At 38.1% G+C, this 24,340-nt stretch overlaps 1 protein-coding gene and 1 long non-coding RNA gene across 7 annotated transcripts in view; one reads left to right on the top strand and one right to left on the bottom strand.

The window, feature by feature from the left end:
• The window catches only part of LOC122973615 (protein Dok-7-like), a 38,990-nt gene extending 35,455 nt beyond the window's left edge, over positions 1-3,535 (top strand). For all 4 annotated transcript variants that reach the window (XM_044341283.1, XM_044341285.1, XM_044341284.1 and 1 more), the window contains one exon: positions 1,819-3,535. In XM_044341283.1, coding sequence (XP_044197218.1) covers positions 1,819-1,955 — 137 coding nt within the window. In that variant the 3' untranslated portion in view covers positions 1,956-3,535. The remainder of the gene's footprint in view (positions 1-1,818) is intronic.
• Positions 1-24,340, bottom strand: part of LOC122973619 — a 146,241-nt gene that overhangs the window by 10,413 nt on the left and 111,488 nt on the right. For 2 of the 3 annotated variants that reach the window (XR_006400099.1, XR_006400098.1), the window contains exons 3-4: positions 4,618-4,727; positions 4,427-4,490 (exon numbers count right to left, since the gene is read on the bottom strand). This is a non-coding gene — a long non-coding RNA (uncharacterized LOC122973619). Of the gene's footprint in view, positions 1-4,426; positions 4,491-4,617; positions 4,728-13,661; positions 13,735-24,340 lie in introns of all 3 variants that reach the window. The other variant, XR_006400100.1, reaches the window with a different exon arrangement.

Here is a 24,340-nt window from a genome sequence, read left to right as displayed (position 1 = left end):
ACACACATACATTAAGCAATCATGCTGGCAGAGAGGGCAGAGATCCACTTCACTTTGAACTCAGTCTTGACGTGTTTGTTTGGCTGTTTTCATCACTTGTAGAAATTCTGGATGTGTTTTTTTTTTTCCAGATGATTCAGCAGCTGTTTTATCTGTCAGCTCCAACAAAAATGTGCTTTGTTCTTTAAAAGTTTGCAGAATTATTGCGATATAGCAAGAGGTTTTCAAGCTTCAGCAGCAGGGGTTGTAGCCAATTCAGTTGTTTGTCCACTGACCATGGTCGCTAACACGGATCACTGGTTACTACCACTAGGGGCGCTGAAGCTAGTGGTCCGGACCAGTTAGTGAGTGGTCTCTGTGGTCCTAGTCCGCCCTCTCCCTTCTCGGGCTGTGTTATTCTTATTGTTGCACTTTATATTGTATTTTGTGTGGTTATACCTAGATAGTAATAAATAAATCTATCTATCTAGCATGTGAGTAGCTACTTTATTGAAGTGTTTATAAATATGAACCAGTGGTCCAAATGGTCTTTGTCTGGACCAGCTGTGGTCCTAATCCACCGCATACCTCCTCTGTCTTATCACCTCATTCTCCCTTCTCTCTCCTCTTGCCGTGTGGTACACTTTTGTTAGCTTTTAATGCATTGTTTTTGTTGATGGAGACAAATAAACACCACAAATTATAATATTTTCTTGATGAATTATATTCTGTTGTTGATTAGGTCTTGATTGTATTGTTATTGTTGTACTGTATTTGTTTGTGTGATGATAGATAGATAGATAGATAGATAGATAGATAGATAGATAGATAGATAGATAGATAGATAGATAGATTTATTACTATCTAGGTATAACTACACAAAATGCAATACACAGTGCCAAAATATTAAAAATTTGTGGTGTTTTTTTTCTCCAACAACAATAACAGTGCATTAATATCTAACAAAAGTATACCACACAGCCAAAGGAGAGAGAGGGGAGAAGGGAAAGTAAGACAGAGGAAGTGTGCAGTGGATTAGGACCACCTGACGGACCACTGAACATCTGGTCCTGACCACAATAACCATATGGACCACTAATTCATATTTATAAACAGTTAAATAAGATAGATAGATAGATTTACTGCTATCTAGGTATAAGCCATTGACTGTATATAAATAAATATAAAAAAAATATTATTTATATACAGTCAGTGGTATAACCACACAAAATGCAATATACAGTCTAACAATAAGAATACAGACAATATAGACTAAACCTAGATAAAGGATTATGATTTCTGACATTTATTTCAACAGTGTTGCCAACATGGCCAGAGAAGGGAGAAGGAGGACTAGGACCACAGAGACCACTCACTAACTGGTCTGGAACACTAGCTTCAGCGCCCCTAATGGTAGCAACCAGTGATCCGGGTTAGCGACCATGGTCAGTGGACAGACTCTATAGGCAATGGACCCAATGCCCAAAACCCCCATAGAGCCCTGACATGATGATTTTTTACAGAGTAAACAAACAATATATGAGGTGTTAATTGCTGGTAGGTCGATTTTGTTACCTTTAGACAAAGCCAGGCTAGCCGTTTTCAGTCTTTATGCTAGCTAGGCTAACCGACGGCTGGGTGTAGCTTCAGATGTACCGTACAGATGAGTATGGTATCCATCTTCTTGTCTAACTCGCAACAACAAAGCTAATAACTGTATTTCCCAAAATTTTAAAACTATTCCTTTAATTTTCTCATTAGCAAGCCAAACAAGAGTGTGTGGAGCGCTCTGGTGATGAAAATTCCAAGTTAAAAGGGTTCTGTATTGTGTCCCGACAGGGAAGAGCTCCACCAAGTACGCCCAGATTGACATCACTGCCACAGAGACAGCCCACAAAGTCGGCACGCAGCATGCCCTGGGTCGACAGGAGGGCTTGCACACTCTGGAGCTGAGAAGAAAGGGGACGCCACATTGACTTCTTCACCACTGAACTGTTGATCTCAGCAGGATGTTTTTCCGCAAAGCACCAAGCCTACTACATCCATCTGACATGGCTCTGAGGGGCTTTTTCCAGTCCAGACTGTTCCTGAAATATCCTCACAGATTTACTGTGGGATTCCATCTTTTGAATACAGATTATTTTGGAAGTTCCTTCCACCAAATGTACTCATACTCGCCTAAATGTGCATTTTCATAGATTTTGACTTCTGTAATCATAAAGCGGCATTAAGATGAAGCCTCCTTGAAAAGGTTTGGCACTGGATCAGGAGCAACATTTCAATCTTGGTCCCTCCTTAGTGGCATCTCATTAAATGGCATTATGTCAGTGCTGGAGCCTCAGGCTAAATTGGAGGAAGATGTGCCAGCTGAGCTGAGTCACCGGTTCTGCTAAATCCCCCAGAGCAGAGGCATTTCACAGCTCACTCGGGCTACCCTAACAACATGCAATATGCTGTATTTGTCCTTGTTTGGGAGAACGAGGCAGGGTGGCAACAGGGGAGGAAGCAGAAATGGTGTTTATTCTCGCAAGGAGTTTACGCTCATTTATTCCTCAGTGATTCCACATGTAGTTACACTTGTAGAAACTCTTCAGTATATTCAAATTTGGTGGGGTGGGGGGGGGTCTTTCCATTTGTCTTACTCAGAGTGCTGCAAAATTCAGACTATCTCACAAGATTTCTGTTTGTATATGTAAGAGCAGGATAATTAATGGTTCTGCATTCATTCTTCCACATTTTGCATGATAAGTTTTGTTTGCCTGGCTGTAACTAATGAATTGGTGTATATCATATGAACAGAATCTCAATGCTGCTATTGTTTATTTTCTGCTTCACAGTTCACATGGAAGGGGAATTACTGTGGAAAATTGTTCATAAATAATGCAAAAGGAGAAAATTACAGGATTTTTAAAAATCACTCAGCAACAGCTAATGTGTCCTATAACTGACTCTGGCACTCTTGGCCTTAATGTTTCAAAATTATGCATTTGAAAAGTAGTTTGGAGATTGTTTAACCATGAAGCCACTGAAATGGTTACAATGGCATTCTTTTATTATTATTCCTGATAGTGTGTGTACACATTGGCATATTATTTAAAAATTGGTTTGTATTTTTAGAGCTACCCATCTTAGTCATTATATTGTTTTTGCCCCATACTCTATTTTGATATCTGTAAATACATTTTATTTCTATCAAGGTGATGTGGATTGTTATAAAAAATACATGTGAAGACATAACGTATGTACAGTAAAGATGTATGGAAAGAGTTCAAGGAAAGTGCCTGCCTCCTAAGGCACTATTTTTTTTCTTGTAATACTATTTTCTTGTAAATTATTTATAATTATAACTACAGTACTGCTTTGATGCGTGTATTCAGTTTTTTTTAGAGCTAGATTATGCGGGATTCCCTCCCCCATGTACAGTTGTAAACCAGTTGGGTACTATATTACATAAAGCAGCCTTACAATCAATGTGTTTGTTTTTCATTCAACATGGACTGATGTATGAAGTAGTTAACACTGATTACATGTTGCCAAAATAAAGGATAAGTTTGGATTTTTTTCCTAGTCACTCAACATGAAGAGATACATTTTTAGAGCCAATGCACTGTAAAAGATATGGAACCAAATCTACAGTCTCAGTCAAATCAATTCAGTGTCTTTGTCCTTGCAATCGAGTAGGTAGCTTTGGGTTTATTGCAGGTGTTTTCCCCAACATCAGACAGGACATATCCCTCCACCGTGGTTGTGCAAGTAAACAAAGAAGGAATTTTGTTCTAGAAACCATGTATTAGTTTTATATGATCTTCAGAATGCATTTTTGCACAGATCAAGGACTGAGGATTTTATAGTATCACTTGTCGGGATGATCATAGCCACGAATAACTTTCAACATACATAAAACATGTCAGTATTGTACTAAGACTTTAAAATATGAGTTAAAAAATTCCCGGAAAAATACAGACAACCAGATCTTAATGCTCCCTGTAGTGAATAAATACATATATGAATAAACTTTTAGGCTTTGGTAGCCATATTAGACATCTGCAGTTGTTGAACAACTTTTTTAAATGAAAAATACTCAAATGCACTTTACTTTTTCAGTTGTATAGAACAGATATGGTGAATTTTGGTGCCATTTTTGACATTTCATTGCATGCTCACTAATAGTTTTAGATGCTAGAGTTAGTAGTTGATGTCCAAGGTTCACATTAAAGTTAGCTTTTTTTTGCCATAGTAAATTAGTCTGCTGTGTGGCAAGCTAACTAGCCAAAAAAGAAAAAAATATAGTTCAAGGTAACTGAGGTTGTGCTTTACAAGACACAACTAGTTTATCATTGTTTTATGTCACAGTAACTTAAGATTTGGAAACAAATCCATATCAGTCTATTCAGATTTACTTCATAATGACCCACAGTACAATGCAGCCACATCACAACATCTTTACCTTGCACTGATGTTTTTCCTCTTCCTTTGTTGTATACTGGAGATGGACATAATAACAGGAACACCTGTGGAATCAAACACAAATATTAACCTTTTTTTTAGCTTATAATTGTTGAAACTGTGGTACAGAAGTATTGATTGGTAATTTTCTAATAGTGCATTGCATATTTGCTCACAGTATTTGTACCTCACCTGTAGAGCCCGCATGGACGAGGCCACAGGACCAGAGCTGGCCATCAGAGACTTGGGTCTTTATCCGCAGTCGAAACGTCTTTGCAGGAAAAGATCTTGCAGTGTAAAAGCTTTGGAAGAGAAACACAGTGGCACATAATTCTCACTGTGTGTCACAGATCCGCCTGTAAAAGGTCCAAATGAAAAGCTTCCGCACACACAGACTATTAATAGGGATTGTTCCTGCTCCACATATTTTCAAGATGGTGATATATAGCCACATCTCAGAGCGACATGATTCACATTGACTTGTCACACAGTCACTCACACTATGGACATTAACTTCACTGACCTGGAACGAAACCATACGGTGCAGCGAAGTGTTTCTCGGAAACTCATTTACTCATTAAATTTAGCCGGAGAGAGCAGAGAAATAAAGCATAATTGGCTGTCTCTGCGGTCAAATATTGATATAAATAAATTAATGTGAATGCCATTGAGAAACTGGTGGCAGTAGTTTAATGAAGTATGCAAATCCACAGACAGCTTGTGTGTAATTGTGGTGCCCATTTTTTAATGAAGGAAACAGCAGTTTTGATCTTCTGAGCAGACTTTTAATATCTCCCACTGTGCCCACCAACAGTGAACACACCACAGGTCTGTCTAATTCAGTACCACCATCTGTCTGCCAGAGCTGCGGACTTGAGACCTGGACTCAAGTTAGACCTAAGTCACATAGGTTAGGACCTCAGACTCAATTACTGTGAGACTGGACTCACTAATGATTTGAAAAAACATTTTTGCAAACAAGGCTCAAGTCATGACCTGGTAAAATCTCAGAGCAAAAAATAATCAGGGCAGCAACAGACAGGTCTTGTATGACCATGACACTTTAATATTTCATTATTAGGCCTCTACATGGAGTGGACTTGGTCTCAGTTATCTAATAAATGCAGCTGATACAACTTTGAAAGGAAGCTGCTCAACATAAATTTGCTCAAGTATATTTATGACTTGACGCAGTAACTTGAGACTTACTTTGACAAGATTTGACAGTTGACTTAAGATGACATCTGACAAGCCTTCAGACTGGAGACTAGCTGTGACAACAATTGAGACTTGTGACTTTCATTTACAAGACGTGACATGAGACTTGCTTTTACAAGTTTGAGAAAGAGTTTGAGAATTGACTTAAAGCCGGGTATACACTGTAGGATTTTGGGTCCCACAGTGTATATTTTGGTCTCTTGTATGTTGACTTGCGTTGTAGCCTACGATTCAGCAGGTGTCTCCATACATCAAACATGATGTACCCATGTTTATTAGATCCGTGTCACACAGTGTGGCTTGCAGTAAACTTATAAGATTGTTGAAATCTCACAGTCTGTAGGCACCATAAGACATGTCTGGATTAGACTTGAGGCTTGACTTCTAATGTGATTTGACAAGTATTGAGACTTGACTTGTGACTTCCTTTGACAGGACTTAAAATCAGCTCTGTTATCTACACTGTCGGTCTATTTAGGAATGTACTGTAAGCATATAAACATTGCCTTCATGCAAATACAAAACTGTATAAGCCCCACTGTATCCAGACTCACATGCACATTGGGTTCAAATAACAAAAACTGTATATCAAGATCCAGGACCCATCTGTTCTACTCTTTGTAACGCTTCAATTATCTGAAATCTCCTGCTCCATCTCTTAGAAAATTACCTCTAATGAATAAATAATTTGTACTTTCTAATCAAACTGGCTGCTTCGCTTTGTCTGTCTTATACATACTTGTCAGAAAACAAATTCAAACAACTCAGTCTGATTAAATATTCATGCAAGGTCATTTTCCCCCTTATGCTTTTTAGTAGTTGATCAGTGATTTCACCGCTGCTTTCACACAAGTCAGAACTAGAAATAAAGGATAAATTTCATAAATTATGCAGGAACCGTGAGAAAGGATTATTTTCAAGCAGTCGCACTTTTAGGCCAGACGAGAAACTCTTGCCACAGAATGCATGAATAATTCGCCAGGAACATTAGATACATTATTGTAAGTAATTATTATACCTCAGTGAATTGCACACTGTGCAGCTCTGAATATCTTGGATGTCAAATGACCATTTAACAGTTTGAGCCACAGGCAAGTCTTCAGCGGCTAGCTAACAGATCTCTATCCCTTCACAAGCGCAATGCACTCTGTGCGGTCACTGAGACAAACAATTTCCTCAATTCAAAGGAGGGAAAATTATTTTCTTCAAGTTAGTGTGAGCAGTCGATAAGGAAAGTTTTCATATTTTAGGGAAAAACAAAAATTAAAGTAACTGTCTAAGGCTGCACTGTGGAACTTAAAGCTGCAACTGATTTTGCAGTTCCTCCCATTTCTACAGAGCATTTTAGCATCTTTCAGCTTATAGTTTTGGTTTTACAGCCCACATTTTTACTGTTTTGGTTCACTCTCATGGCTCTCATCAGGTGTTTTCAGCAATAAATCTCTGAAAACCCCACTGTACGCTACTTGTCCAGCACAAAAACACAAAGTTAGGGACTAATTGGTGAACATAATGGAGCATTTAGTTGCTAAATAGCCAGATAATTTTTCTCATAAATTAGTGGAGAGCAAAACTAAACTCTGCAGTCTGTTACTGGACATATAAATTGGAAGCTGTTGGCTAACAAGTTTCCCCATGAAGATATTATGTCAACTCTTTCTTTACAGCTTGTTGCACTGCCCCCAAGTGGACACAAAAATCAATTAATTCAACAACCCAACCATTACTGTAAACTATCAAATCTCATTATACTCTCACAAAAATTAAACTTTCTTCTTTTCATGTAGTCAACCTCAAACTGCAGCCAAAAGAAAAATGGCAGTGCATCCAATGTCAAGCTAATATATCAAGTGAAATGTCAATAACCAGTCAACTTGAACACAATTTACTGAAGTGAATTTAGCAAAGAGAAGAAATGTCACTCCAAACATGTACATAAATACAGCAACAACAAAACCTGTTACTGAAGAACTTTCCACTTCTGCGTCATCTGCTACATTTGCTCGAGAAGGTTAATTTAATGCATCTAACATTTTTATCACAAATCCATTGATTTTACTGTTTTGACAAACATTATTTCCCCCTGACTATCGATCTGCTAATTGTCCTTTCCCACTACATGATATTGTTATTCATGTCACTCTTTTGCTCTTGTTTCAATCAATTCTCATTCTGCGCAGCAGTAGATTAGATTACAGCGGCACATGTTCTTCAGGTAGTGTCTGGCAGAGCAATGGAAAGCATAAAGGAGACTGAAATTAGTCATATGTAGGTTAAATGTCTTGCTTTGCTTACCTTGAGAGACACTGTTCTGACATAATGAATGTAACATCAGACTGTTTATGCTGAAGTATGTTAATATTAAACGTAATATTACGTTTATTACGGGGTCAGACTGTGACCACACAAGGGGAATCATCCAGAGCCTAAAAGCAGTCATTTCCAGTTTTGTAACTCGCAAGCATGTAACGTCCCATGCGTTGAGTCTTGCTTCACTAAGTGTTGAACAATGATCTCTTAACTTGCGCACTGAAGCTTGAACCTACAACCTCGTGTCCTCTAAGTAAATGTTATGCTTCCACAAATAGCAGCTGATGGTTTATCTGTCGGAAGTGATTTGTTGCAAATGGTCAAAGCCTCCAGGGTTTAGTAGCATTTCCAAACGGCAACCCAATAAACTCCAGCCACTGACCTTTTTGCTTTAGTCATTGGCCTTGTTCAGCCCAACTCAATTACGACCCCTAATGTCTCACACAAACACACAAAGAGCTTCTTGCAGTCAGTGCCCACAAGGCATCTCAAGAGGAAACGCCTTAATCTTGTTCTTTTTTTTCCTATGCAGCCTTTATTCTCTTTGGACTGCTGTTGTTCTGTTGCCTGATGCTTCCATGTTTATTTATTTGTTATCACTTTCATATGTGCTTATATGTGGATAATCATCTATTTTAATATGCTAAATTATGTTCCGATATTCCGGACTTTCAATGTGGTTTAAGGACAGTTAAGGATACAAACATAATCATTATCTCCACTTGACCTGCCTGCAGATTACTGCGAAGACTGAAAATACAGACAACCCCCCCCCCCTACACGCACATAGAGACTAAAATGTACTGCACATCAGTGATGGTACAATAGCTCCCTTAATGTGTTCATTGACACACCCTGACGAGTGTTTTTCCTTTGTTTTTCCTCTTGCTGAGTGCTGAGTGTTCAGAGATGCTCTTCAGATCAGACAGAAACATTTTTTTTTAATTACTGGCTCAAGTCATTAAAACCAATTCATTCAACAATATGAATGGGTCATTCAATAGCATGAATGGGTCAGGATGAATGGATCAAATAAAAACTAAAAGGTTTTGTGTGAAGTAATGGAATGTATTGGGCCCCATTTGCTTTCTACTTAGAACAGCTTGCTGTCTACTGGTTGTGTCCCAGATTACTTTAAAACTGCTTGTGTTCAACCAGTCCTAAAAAAGACCTGGGCTTGATCCTACTCTCCTAGATAACTATCATCAGATTTCTGAAACTGCCTTTTATTTCTAAGATTCTTGAAAAAAATGTTTCAAAGCAGCTTCTTGCTGTTGTTGAAAACAATAGTATCTTTGAAAAGTTTCAATCAGGTTCAAAACTAGGCCGTAAATATACACTGGCCATTGGCTATTACACTGTCAGCTGTAATGGCCAAAATATATATTCTGCTTACCCTCAGTGAGACAGTTGAGCTTGCCTCTGGGAAATAATGAGATCAAGTCATGTTGGGATGGGTGAGAAGCTGACATGCAGAGTAGCATTCAAAGTTGCTTTCAGTTTGTTCCTTGCCTTTGATTTTATGACAGTCACAATGGAAACCTCTAACTCACATAAATAGTTGGTGGAGAAAGGCAACAGAAATTTGATTGTCTGTTTTGACAGAGAAGGATATTGACTGGCAGCCAGTATCCAGAATGAAGCAAGGTCAACCTGTGTGAGCTGAAGCTTCAGGCTGCTGTCTGCTGATATCAGTTCATTTTCCAACCCAGTGGATAGAGACATGTCTTCTGAATCAGGATCCACAGAGAAAGCTAGCTAGCTAGAAGTGGAAAAACATGTTTGTCTCTACCTTATGATTTGTCGTGATTGGCGTGGTGATATTAAAACATAACTGGTCATTGAAATTATGCTTTTTAATTTGATGTTTTTTATTTATGTGAATTCTCGAGTACATTTAGATATAAAAATAACTAGCTTTGTAAACTTTGTAAATTACCAGAAAGAATAATTTTAACCGTTTGGCACCACTGCGACCCACTTGATGCACTCTGTGGGCTACTGGTTGAGAATGGCTGGTCTACAGGATTGCCTGATTGAAATAAAAAAATGGATGTCGACAAATTTTCTTCAGCTCAATTCTAATAACACAAAAATCCTTGTTATTGGGTCCCAGAATATCACAAAACATCTACTGGTTACCTGTCACAACATCTCAAGCCTGTTGCAAGAAGTCTTGATGTCCTGTTTGATAGCAATTTATGTTTTGAGCAACACATCACAAAGCTTGTCCAATCATGTTTTTATCACCTCAGAAATATTGCAAAAATAAGATCTATTTTAAATTTTAGAGATGCAGAAACAACAGCCTTTTCTCTTGTCTTAATCAAAAAACTTTGAAACGACTATAGACTGTACAGAACTGCCAGACTTTTAACCAGAACTAAGAAACACGATCACATAACACCTGTTATAGCCTCTTTACATTGGCTCCCTGTTAGTTTTAAGGCCTTATTAATTACCTTTAAGGCTCCAGATTTTATTCTAGACCTTTTAATCCCTTATGAAACTTTGTATAGTTTTAGATCCTCAGGCAGAGGTCTTCTGTCTTTTCCAGGCCAAGTCCAGGCTGACAGAGTCCATCAGGGCCCTGAGACTGAAGTTTCTTCCTAAAACGTACTTTTATATGAAAGGATTTCCTGATTTTACCTGAGCTGCCTGCTTGTTTTCCTTAATTTGTTTTTAATTTCATATTTATTATTTTAATTTTGCATTTTACTCCCTTTGTGTTTTATAATGTATTTATTTTTTATGGCTTTTAGTTTGTTTTAATCTCTCTATGTTTTATGTGTGTTTTGTTTTTATTGTAAAGCACTTTGTAACTGTTTTGAAAGGCGCTATATAAATAAAGTTTATTATACATTATTATTACTATGTTATTACATATAGTGTGTCTTATTAGTAATGACACTACTCCTCTTCCTCCACATACTCACCACCTATCACAAAAAAAGTGAAAATGATTAAAAATGAGATATTAATAGCATTTGGGAAGGTTTTGACTGCAGGTAAATATTCTGTTTTGAGCCTGATAACATCACAACATGAAGGACATTTGGGTGTAATCACTCCAGCTAACAAATTCGATGTCTCATTTCTCGATCTCTCATTATCTGTTAAGCTGCTCCAGGCTGCGCTTTTAATCTGTAAATATGATTCATTCATTTTTATCTTATGGAGAGATGGTGCTAAATATTGATTGGACCATCTCTGCAAGTGACATATTTGAGCTCAGAAATTTTGTCATATCACCGCAAGGTTCCTGTTTAAATCCACTAACAGCTGCTGCATTTTGATTTAAAAAAGGTATATTTTGGTAAAACTGCTCTGTTTCTGACCTCCTTGCTTTTCTCTCTTCATTAGGTAAGCTATGTTGATGTAGTAAGCTTTGTTTGGGTGAGAGTTACATAATGCGCCAAATGGGGACCCATCCTTTATCTGTTAGCAGTTAACAACGATGAATGTCCGGCCAAACACAAACATTTCAGCCTGATAATCTGATGCTCATCTGCTGATTGTTACTGAGGAGAGAAAAAAAAAACTGTCAAGTGGCTCAGAGACTGAGTGCAACAACAACAATCCACTTAGTGACGTCATTACCTCAGCACTCTCTTCACCTTTGTCTTGTCTGTACCATCTATTGATTTCCATTAGTCTTTTGTTCAAATAAAGCAAAGCACTGAGGGCTAAACATGATGATCTTGCTGCTGAACTATTGTCGAAGGATGGTGGATGTACGGATTTGTTTTCCCTTTCTGTACATTATTATTACCTCATCTTATCTAATCTTACTGCAACCCTGCCAGGCTGTTTTTGTCTTTATTTTACTTTCAGTTAACTTTACTGTCTGCATTTCTGTGTTTTGCAGGAAGACATGTATCAGAGAAGTTGCTTTAAAATGCAGGCTAATTATCACAGTGAGGGTTGCACAACCCAGTATGACTCAACCCAGCATGATAGAAATGATCGTTTAAATTACTTGCCAATTTTTGGAAGAAACTATTCAAAAGGGATGTGAGGTGGAGCCTATAACAACATCTGACTCCTACTTTCATTTTCTTTCTTTTTTATTCCTCTAAGTGTTGATCGCCTTCCTCTGGATGCTGCTTCATTTGTCTAATTAAAAATAAATGGTAACTTTGAATGTATTTACTGTTAACTATGTTATTATGGACTGTATGCATTCCATAATAAAGAAATAAGGTTTTAAATGTAAAGTTTGTAATGTCATCTAATACGTTGGAAATCAAACCACATCCTTAAAGATTAATCTGCTGTTTAATTGAGCAAGCTGTTTCACACAGACTCCCACACAACCAAGCCTGGAGCAGGTTGCACCAGCTGTTAATAAGTTCAAACTTAGCCAAGTTATAATGTAAGAGTTTACTTAGTGGAGATTTAGGCTTCACTAAATTAAAACTGGTTGCACCACACAAACTAATTCTTACTTAGAGATAAGTTTCTAATATCTGACACGTTTAGATTGAAGAGTAAAGGAGGTAATATGGAATATGGTCAACATGTCCAACCTGACACTTTACATTTCACAGATAAAAACACACTATACCTAAGAATACAAAATGTCATGCTAATAACATTAGACTAAATGACCAAATAATGTTGTTTAGCATAAACAAATATTTCCCTCTCAATGTAAACTGTATGAATACTACTAACTTTAAAACACACATATTTCTCCAGATATGCAGATAGAAATAAAACAAAGTCAGACCTACATCCACCAAGATAAAGTTAATTTTATCTTTTGGCCCCTAAAAACTGTTACTTTTAAAGTTATGTTAGTTTGTGATGGTACAGTCACTTGCTGTTTACATAGTTGTGTCTTACTGCAGACTGACATTTAAGGATTTAAGCTGGTGCAACCCAGTCCTGAACTCCAGTTTGTATAGCTAGTGCATTGTCCAAATCTTACAAAATACATCTTACAAAATAATCTTACTTCTTCTGTCCTCCTTAGAGTTTTTAGTCATCCATGTACTTCCATGTAGTTTATTTTCCTGGAAAACCAGATGCAACTAGATCATTGCAGACTATAAGGTGCAAAGTGTCACATTCAGCATTCGTGTCATGCAAGTGCATTTGGTCCCAAGTGCTGCAGTTAATATGGTAATGATATTGTAATTACATTCTAACTATTCCAAATTCATTTTCTTCCTTTTGTGGCACTCAATCCATCTCTCAAATGGAAAGTGACACATGGGGTCTCAAGGTGCACTTAATGTATTTTGCGCCACAAAATGGGACATGTGGCACTTAGCGCCCCCTAGAGCAAGGGCCTGACATTCTGAAAGGAGGCGGCAGGGTCAGTCTGATCTGTGTTATCACCCACAGATGTGATAAGGTGAATGAAAATGGTATAAAGCATCAACAGGAGAGGGAACCGAGCAGAGGCCTTGGTGTTGTGTTACATTATGTCTGATACATACTGACTGAATGTAACCTGTTCAGGAAAAACACACCATCATCTGTCCGTCTACAGTGAATAGGAGTGGATTTCAGATTTTTTTCTCCCTTTTTTTGTCTCTTAATTGTTAAATTCTCACTGTTTAGTAGTTTTTCGACTTCACAGAGCCAGCAGTGTACGGGTCGTTTCTTTGTGGAGCTGATTATGACTAAAGATCGCTATTTTACTCCAGAGGTTAGAGACTGACTGAGTAAAAGGTTGAGAACATGAACAAATCGACTACCTTTATCATGTGAGTTCTCCATGTTAACATCCCGCCCCTCCTTGTTGAGCTTTTCAGTAACCTTGAAGGGGATCTTGGCACATGTGTGAGGAGCAGAAAACAGGCCTTTGATTAGTTCAAAGCAGAATTAAATGATACACTCATCATGGAGCTGACAATTTGAAGCTGAGTCACAAGGTTTCAGTGATATATAGGCTGTGAAAAGAGATAACCATTGCTCAGCAAATGTTTGTAAGATTATCTCTGTGCAGTCAGTTCCTGTGATAGTACTATAATACTCTTGTACAAATCTGACAATGTTATGATGACCCCTCTAATCCAGGAAGGAAGCTCAAATATGCAGAAAGTCTTTTTGCACTCATGTGTGTTTAAAATGTGACAAAGGTTCATTCATCTCGTTTTCTGTCTTGTTCTCCTCTTCAGCTAAACTTCCTAAAGCTGAACTATCCTGTTTGTCTTTTGATCTCAGGTCTCTCATCCCAGTGTCGGGATGTACTTTTCCATTGCAGCTATACCTTTTTAAAATGTCAAGGTTTGAAGGAATAGTTAAATATAAGGTTACAGCCAGCGATGGTGATCTTAGGTTAGCATAAAGACAGGAAATGGGTAAACAGGTAGCCTGGCTCTGTCCAAAGGTAACAAAATCCTACTACCAGCACCTCTAAAGCTCACTTATTAATGAGTTATATCTCGTTCATTTAATTAATTCAAAAACCAAAATGTAAAAACAAGTTGTGGTTTTGGCGGGGATTTTGTGCAGGACTCTTTCTTGGCAGGGTGCAGTGATTTCTTAGAGTCTTGACGTCACCCCATAAAACTACAACTTGTTGTTTTACACTTTTTTTCGTCTTAAAGAATACGTTCAAATTTTTCAAGTCTGGGTTAAAACAATAGTCATGTGCTCATGTGCACATTGACCATTTACATTTTTTCAGTGTAAGTGATAACCTGGCGCGCCAGATGATTTGTTCCACAGAACCATCCGAGAAGTTGTCCTTGGAAACTGTTTGGAAAAGGGCAGGCACTTTCAAAAAATACTTGGCAGATGAACCATCTGTCTATCATGGATGAACCATCTGTCTATCATCGTCTTACCTTGTGCGGCAGCTGGAGACCAATCAGCGTGTCTCATTGGACACAACACTGGTGGAAGCCTGACAAGATGGATTCTTGTGTTATCTTGTGATGTCGTGATGTCGTAAATCCAGCTGCCTCACAAGGTAATGTAAGTGATGGGGGGCAAAAAATCAACATTCCTCATTCTGTGCAAACATATATACTTAAGTTTATCTAAAGTTAGTATGAGGCTTTGGCAGTCTGACTTATTCAAACCAGATGATAATCCTCCAACATTACAGTCTTTTTAGTTCAAAATTCTCCTTGTGCTACTATCCCTCCACGACAGCTTAGCATGGAAACACTGTCTGTGGAAAAACAACGAGGAAAATTTGTGATAAAAAGACTAACTTTGGAAGATCCCTATTTTATCTGACTACCTCAGACTGCCAAAGCCTCATATCAACTTCAGATGGTATACATATTTGCACAGAACGAGGACTGTGGAATTTGTCATCACTCGCATTGAAATCCCTTTAGGAAGCAATCTTTAAATGCTCAGTAGGAATAAGAGGAATGATTACAGCAAGCAAATTGTGTTTCAATGTTCATATGGACACCCAACTATTGTTTTAAGACACACTTGAAAAATTGTGAACCTATCCTTTAATGCTAAGCTAAGCTAACTGGCTACAGATGGTAGCTTAATATTTTCTGTACAGATGCACATCGAATGAGCCTGTTTCCCAAAATGTCAAACTATTCCTTTAATGCCAAAGAAAGGGCAAACAGTTTATATAATGATAAATTATAGTCACGTATCACAAATAATGTGATACGTGGCATCATTTGAAACAAGCCAGCCAACATCCTTGAAAACAAGCAAAACTGCTCTACAATACAATTTCTACATAATGCGACTAAATTCAATGTGTTAATATATAAGTAATAAACTAGTCTATGGTGTAAATGAATGAATAAGGGAGCAACTAAGGTACAAAAGTTGAGCAGAGGTCATTTGACAACACTGCTAATACAAAACATTAGATGTCAGTACTTTATTCTTGCTACATTTTCGGTGCTGCAATTGAAATTGCATGACTTGGAGGTGATGAACATCTTTTCCTTGGCGCTGAAAGGACTTTTTAAGATGGTATAAATGCAGTTATAAAAATATCAGCACTCCTATTGAGTCCTCGAGGTTGAGCCATTTTGTCAGTCTTGGTTTTGCTTCAGTGGCTTTGGTTCTATTTCTGTTGGCGTCTCAAAAAAGACACGACACAGATGCATGAAGACAGTGCGTCATTACCTATCAGATAGGTAATGGACAAGTTAATGGAGTGAAAGATTGATTTAAAGTTTTCTTTTTAGTTAGTTAGTTGATTCCTTTTCTCTGCTTGGTAGATTCCAGCAGAATGCAAAGAAATCCTGAATAATCTATGTCTTAAAGTTAGAAAACAGAATAAAGCACCAGTAAAAAGAAATGTAAGACAAGGAAAAGAAGATACAGTAAACCCATCATCACTGTCAAATCGTCATGGTGTATTGTTTTTCAGACTAGTGTGACGCATGGCAGCTTTTATTTACAATTTATTCAAACTACAGTGTTTTAAAAGCCACTCAAAATCCCTTGTCTTCTCTCCATGTTCTCTTCACTTGCACACAAGAAAGGATGAGTGGGAGTTGTCACAGCATGCCACCTCAAAACAAACAGATTTGAATGACGGACCTACGCAATGACATGGCACCTCTAACAGTTTGTAATGAATGCTCCCAGGAATAATTGGAACAAGTATATTTTGATGCAGGGCTTCACAAAGGCATATCGACATGGCATGTTGATAAAAGATAACGGGAGATCATTTACAGTAGGCATATTGACGTGGTGTGATAGTAAAAGTGAGGACAGAGACCGCAGTCATATTCAACATTGATTAGCTGTCATTGTTGTCTCACAGAGCTGTTGATCAATGAGAGATATTGTGAGTATGTCTTTTGAGAGTTTATGGACACAAATATTGATTGCTGTCATATTGGATCTATGACTGGTGACATTTTTTTTAAAGGAAGCAATGCAAAGTTTATTAAGTGAGGTGCATGAGTGGATGTGTTTTTAAAGGAAGAGTGCAACATTTTAATGGAAATTCAACATGAATTTCCATTTTTATAACTTTTGTTGTGGGAACAAAGCTGCATTAATAATAAGAGACCAGCAGCTACAATTAGGATGCTTGGTCAGACTCAGACAGACGCTTTGATTTTTGGTTTGGTTATACTCTGGGGAAATACCCCGAGCAATGAAAAGTGCCTTGTCAAAGAAATAAAAGTACAAAAGAGAGCAACAGAAAGGCAAAGTCGTTATAAAGCAATTATCAGTCTTAGCAGTGTAATTAAGACGCCAGGCTTCAGGACTATAAGAGTCATTTACTGCTCTGCTCTGCCATCAACAACAGAATAACAAAACCAGCTTGCAGGTATGTGTGTGTTTGTGCACGTGTATATGAATGAAAGAAAGAAATATTGCTGTGTGTGCATCATGAGGGAAAACACTGACACAGGGACCACCCTGTAATAATTGTAAGGTTTGGTTGCTGTTTCCCAATCTGCTTATAAAATGGGAAATCAGACCACAGGCTTCCCGGCTGTCCTGACAGAAGCGTGTTAATGGATTGAAGAGGGGAACAGAATCGATACAGCTGTCCCCACTCTCTGGGCCAGAAAACCATCACTAGAGAGCAGACTGTACTTCTGTACTCTACAAGGGATGACCTGGCATGCGTGGGCCTCTCAGAAACCCCAATGCTGACAGGTTCAAGCAATCTGTTGAGAGTAATCATGAGCCATTTGCACCACTGTGCAAAATGGGCAGTAAGTCTTTTTCCATTTCTGCAAAATGTCATGTAATTCCTGATCAGAGGTTGTGTAAGTGTTCTGTGCTCAGAAATGTAACTGGAAACCAATGTCCTTAAATTGAATATCGCAGAAAACATTAAAATATCCCTTCAAACATCAACAACACGATCATAAGACGGAGCCAGTTCATTGGTTACCAACTTTAGTTTTCAGGGTGAATGACTACTGGGAAGAAGAAACAGATGGGCACTTTCCTTCAGCTGTGTTTTGTTGAATTAGAGCCACAACAGCTAAAAAAAGGCTCAGCAGTGTATCAGCAGTGCATTTCCTCATGCTCAGACTAATGCACTGCGTCATCCTGCAATATAAACACATGCAGCACTGGGTTGAAAAAAAAAAGACTTGTTGGCATTGTATATCCTCAGCAAGACTGTCATCTCGATAGAGGTTGCACAGATCTTGATAACAAAAAGTTAAGATGATACAATAGTTTGACATCAGTTGTGGATACATAATCTGTCAAAAATCGGTGTTAAAAATGCTAAACAAAGTCACAACTTTACATCCATTTAGATCCATAATTTTAACAAGTCATCTTACCTAAATGACAGAATAATTGATTTGTCAGTGCCTATCAATACAACTTATATGACCGTTTCATATGAGCATTTTCTGGTCTGCCACCTCTATGGTTGAGATTTGGTAATAGGCAGCTAAAACTACTCTTTTAGGTTTAGGGAGTCACTATCCTCCATTCATTCTTGGCATGACCACAAGAAGTCACTTGTCAGGAAAACATGAACAAGTAATTTTAAGTAAGAATTAAAAAACACTGTCTATCCAATGTACTTTTAATGGAAGTCCATGGTATTGGTTGGCAGTTGAAAAAAAACATCCGAGGCACTCTGATTATAAGTTAAAAATCTTTATTAAATTGTGGACAAACCAACGCGTTTCGACTCAGAGAGTCTACATCAGGGTATAAGATGCAACGAGAACATTTTTTCAATTTAATTTAATTTAAAACTCTTCAAGTAGTCATGTGTCTAGGTCACATGGCATGTTAATTCTGCCCACAAGAAGAGACCACATGCAAGACATGAAGGTAAGAACAACAAAACAGGTGCAAACAATATTATAACAACCTCACATGTATAATGGCAGAAAGGAAAAAAAAAATCACTATTCAATCATATATGAATAGAGTGTAGGTAGAGGACAATGATATACATTAGTGTAGGTAAAAAGCAATCTAATGGGACCCTGCCTTGTGAAAATACTCATAATTGATCACCACCATTAGTCCTTGTCAAAAAACAAGTGGACAAAAACTCATAATTACAACAACAATAATGTACATTGCTAAGAGGAAGTTATAATGATCGTATACAGTGACAGAAAAAAACTGCATTCATCACACAGCTCAAAGCTGTATAGTATAACATCACAATACAATATAGCAACACAGGGTGCCACATGCTCTATCCCATGATGAAAAAAGATTTGTTATAGAAAGGGGGAGAAGTCAATTTCCCCGTTTAGGCCCAGAAAGGCAGTGATCCTGAGGGTATTAATCCAAAAACTCTCCTGTTGAAGGAGACATTTGAGTCTGTCGGCACCCCTTGTATTTCTTGGAATCACCTCAATGGCCGTGGCTTTCAAAGTGTCTGGGTTAGTATGGCCCACAGCCTTGTAATGTTGTGCCATGGGGTAATTGGGGTTGTGGGTCCTAATAGTATATTTGTGTTCAGCCAATCTCTTCTGCAGCTTATGTTTTGTGCAGCCAATATAGAAACAGCCACACTCACATTCAAGTCTATAAACAACATATGTTGTATTGCAATTAGCAAAGCTTCAGCACTGTATCAAATGTCTTTTGACTACAAACATCCACAAATGTGTTGTCTCTGTTGAGGTTGTTGCAATTATTGCAAGAGCAACATCTGTATGTGCCAGTGGGTTTTGGGAACCAAGTAGTAGGTTAAGGGGGGGCGTATGTGACTCCTCACCAGGCTGTCTGAGTGTTGGTGCCCTTCTGAGAGAGAGGGCTGGAGGCTCAGCAAGCACTTAACAAAGAGTGAGGTCACTGAGCAAAATATCCCAGTTTTTAGTGAAGATGTGTCTGATATCATAGGTCATGTTGCTGTACTGTGTGGTGAAATAGATTCTGGGGGGTTGTTGTTCATGGGGTCTCTAGTTCAGGAGGTGCTTGCTGTGTAAGGATTTGGCTCTGGTCAAAGCTTGGTTGAATACCTTTTTGTTGTAAGCCCTCTGTTCAAATCTGTGGTACATGTCTTTGGCTTGGTGTTCAAATTCATTCTCAGTATCACAAATCCTCCTAAGCCTCTGAAGCTGGCCATATGGTATATTTGATATAAGGCTTTTCGGGTGGAAGCTGTTAGTCTTTAAAATGGCACTCGTGTCACTGTTTCTCCTGTAAATCGACATGTGCAAATGTCCATGTTGATCAACAATGATTTTCAGGTCCAGAAAGTTTATCTCTATATTACTGTATTCCAAAACGGGTTTGATGTTGACGTTAGTGGTATTAAGGTACTGATGAAAGTCAATGAGCTGTTGTTCAGACAATTAAAAGATAAAAAAAGGGTCATCGATATATCTCCCATACCACTTGATGTTGTCTTTGAAAGGGTTGGTCTGGCTGCACACATACCTTTTTTCCCCAAATATCGCCCGGTATAGTTGGGAAAATAAGACGCATCCATTGCTGTGTCCTTGACCGGTCTGTAGAGTTGTACCTTTCTCTTAGCACTGTATATAATTTTTGTCATTATTATGAGTTTTTGCCTACTTGTTTCTGACAAGTACGAATGGTGGTGATCAGTTATGAGTATTTTTACAAGGCAGGGCCCCATTAGATTGCTGTTTACCTACACTAATATATGTCATTGTCAGATTGTCCTCTACTTACACTTATTGATTTGTGATTGAATATTAATTTATTTTTTTCCTTTCTGCCATTATATGTCTGAGGTTGTTATAATATCTGTTTGCACCTGTTTTGTTGTTCTTACTGTCATGTCTTGTATGTGGTCTCTTCTTGTGGGAAGAATTAACATGTCATGTGACCACCTGATGAAGACTCTCTGAGTTGAAACGCCTTGGTTTATCCATGATTCAATAAAGGATTTTTAACTTACAATCAGAGCGCCTTGGATGTTTTTCCGACTGCCAACCAATACCAAGGACTTCCAACAGTAAGCTGGACAGACATTGTTTTTTATTCTTACTAATCTGATGATTTATTCTGCCTGATTTTTTACTTCAACATTGCCAACACTATTGGTCTTGACCCAGTGCAGCAGAGGACATTCTTGTCTGTGACCAGAATTTAGGAACAAGGCTACAAAGTGGTGGTGTCATAGATAACATCTCATGACTTTTAATAACAGCACTGTCCTTGGACCAAACTATGTAGTTTTTAAAAATTCATCTTAACACAATAGGAAGATGCATCAAGCACTGACCATAAAAGAAAATGATTACAGTAGATACACCCCTTGAAGAAATTAGTAATGCTTTAGCGCTTGGAGATTCCCATGTGTACAGGCTGCAAATGATGTATCCTTTGTTTGTCCTTTGTTCAGCACGTAGTGATAACCGGGAAACAGCAGGAGAGCTTTCAAGGCGACAATCACCATGGCAGTTTGGGCATCTGGAGACAGGCACAGATGCACCAACTCTTCAAAGAATGACCTTTGATCTTCTTTTAACCTGAGCCATCTCTCAACAGTCCTTGAGGCAAACATAAAAGCAGCGGAGACCAGACAAGGGACTTAAGGGAAAATACTGAATATGCTTTGGCTTGGAAAGGTTTTGGTAACTTTGTGATTATAGATGCTCAAGTGAGCAAAAAGCCGAAGCTTGTTGTAGATTGCAGTACTGTTGGAAAAAAAAAGATTTTGCTTTTTGGTGGCATTCAACATGTCATTTTGGGCAATTTCTGGGATCAATATAAAGATAAATGTTATTAATTTAGATCCTAAAAATTAATGTTTAAATCCAAAAACACAATATTCCTGTTTTTAAGAATATACAGTATATAACGAGTTCGATATTTCATCATCAAGAGAAAGTCCATGCTTGCAGCATTGAAAAGATAGATAAGTATAGCAGAAGTTGTTGCACAAGAAGTAGAAAGTTCTGGAGACTATTGTGGTTGTCTGTTAACAAGTCAGCCAAAAACCTTTGGTGTTTTTCATCTTTGAAGGAAGATCTATCCAAAGCCACCAAAGAGCAGATGGACACTTGTCTCCTCCAAGAGAAAGCAAGAAAAACTCTTGACTGTTGATCCTCAGGCTTGGCGGTGTGACTTATCGTTGCTCAGACATGGTTTAGCACTTACATCTAACTGCTGTTTGTACCAGGGAGGGTTTAAAGAATCATGGAGGGAAAAAAGCACATGAACCTCAATCTATCACTCTCAGAGGGTGAAGCAGCTGCAACAAATACAGTTGTAGGCAAGGGCAGGGGTGTTCAATTTTGATAGCAGAGAGCTGGGCGGATTTGTTGCATTTTTCTTTAGTTAGCTCGAAATCCTTAAAAATGGGTAACATACACTTTCCATAAGAACCATCAGCAGTACTCACTATCACTATCAGCAGGCAAGTCTGGGACATTTTGCAGAAGCTCCCACATTACCAACTTTATCTAATATCAGGCTTGTTATAATAAATCATCAGTGAATCGCATTAAATACAATGAAACCCTGCCTCTATCCATCAGCATCAATTCAGGTTAAAGTTATAATCCTTAAGATTTTCATTAAATCAATATCAGATTTTAGTACTATTTATGGTTAGCAATTTTCAGTTATTGCCATTCAAAGTATTTACATTCTGTAATTACCTCTCTATTTAGTAGTTTTCATTGTTAGTGGTGGAGTCCGCCATTCCCATGCTGGATTCAAACTGCATACACACATATGAGCCAGTCACAGGAAATGATACAGCATGTAATTCAATTTTACCCTTTGTAATTTTATCTCATAGATACTGCATGGTGACCTCTAAGGACAAAACATATACAAAAAGCAAAAGCACAAACATTAAGGAAATGTGATTCTAATCCAAAAATGCTACAAATTGTAGAACACATTGAAAAGCTGAAACACAAACATTAAAACAAATGCAAATTTGTTTATACCTGTTACTCTTGTGTTGTATTTGTGACAAAGTCGCTTCTCAAGGAGTGTGTTGCTGCCCCCAAATTTCTGGGACTTGTAGTAGTAAATTTCACTTACTATAACCACCAATAACCACATGTGTTGCCAAATCTACCAGAGCTGAAATCTTAAGGATTATAACTTTAAAGTAATGCATGTTTCAACCCAAAACTTGAGATAGGGAACTAATTTTTCTTCTTCACAGTGGACAACCTCTCATAGTGCTCATGTTTTCTGAAGATAAAAAGAGCTGAGATATAATAGTAAATACATACTCTTTTTTTTTTCATCCTCATTTGCGATTACATTTCATCCACCACACTACCTGGGAGCACTTGACCCGAAATGGCTAGCATGGAAAATATGATAAAATGCATGAGAATCCATTTTCCCCAAAAAAGTCAATAACTGTTAGGGAGCTGGTGCAGTCAAGTGAAACAAACATCTCTTCTGAAAGTGAGTACAGGCAGAGAAGAAGGCTCATGATCCCACTGCAATTCATCTTTACTAATGTCTGAAAGGCTTTAGAAAACCCTTTATTTCTTGGAATGCTGTGTCTGCCGGGTTCAGATTACATGAATTCAGCCTGATTTTGACACGATTTTGTCATTGCCAACAAATTTCCAGCATTGGGCCTGAATGTGAACGTTGGGAACAACAAACGGGCCTTGTAGTGTGACAATCGAAGAACAGCGATGTGTCATCTTGGACGCCCCACGACACCCTGAGGAAAAGTCTAGCATGTAAGAATTTTTTGTATTTTCCTGCCTAATTTGACATCTCCTACAACATGTTCCTTGATGTTGACCAATAGGCTGACAGAGTGCTCTCGGGCACATATATGTAACATGGCGAAGAGAAAGAGGGATGCTGCATTTATGTAATATTCATGTTAACACATTCATTCTCTTTGAAGGATAGACAGACCATACTGTCCTCTTCGTGACACCCAGGAACGGGTCCACAATCATTTTTCCTTTCTTTTCAGAACACAAGACCACCAGCATCACACATAGTGCTTCTGTAGCCATTTTAGACAATTTCTTGACCCTTGTCCCCAACAACGTATGAATGCAAGCAAGGTCATGAACAATGATTGGTCGGGGTCAAACTCGTAGTGTTGCCACTCTCCCAGCCAAGACACGGCAAGAATTTATGCCACTATGAATGCCAAATCTGACATGGTGACCATCATGAAAGACAAAAATATTGTGTTGTCTGATCCCGGCCGATAACCATTGTGGACTGAGTTAAGAGTATGTGCAGTATGTATGATTGAAAGAAAGATTTACTATTTATCATGAAATTTTCTGAAAAAGATTTATCTAAGTTATGTACAATAGTAATTATTAATTTGCTTTGCCATTGTGCAGGAATCTTCCTCATGTGCACCTTTCACAAAGACACAAATATTAGCTGACATTTCAGGGAGTCAACAGCCATCTTCATGTCTGAGCCCGGCCTTTCCATGGCTTGACATTTATCCTGTGCTTGATTGGTTGAAGGAGAGGAAGTACTCTAGCCTCTTATGTACTCCCTACCTATTCCTTGTTCTCCTTGTCTCTTTCAATTAAGGAGCCTTAGG

The sequence above is a fragment of the Thunnus albacares genome, chromosome 22 (assembly GCF_914725855.1).
Source record: "Thunnus albacares chromosome 22, fThuAlb1.1, whole genome shotgun sequence".
Taxonomy (NCBI): domain Eukaryota; kingdom Metazoa; phylum Chordata; class Actinopteri; order Scombriformes; family Scombridae; genus Thunnus; species Thunnus albacares.
Note: the sequence above shows the minus strand (reverse complement) of the source record. Positions and strands in the feature narration are given on the sequence as shown.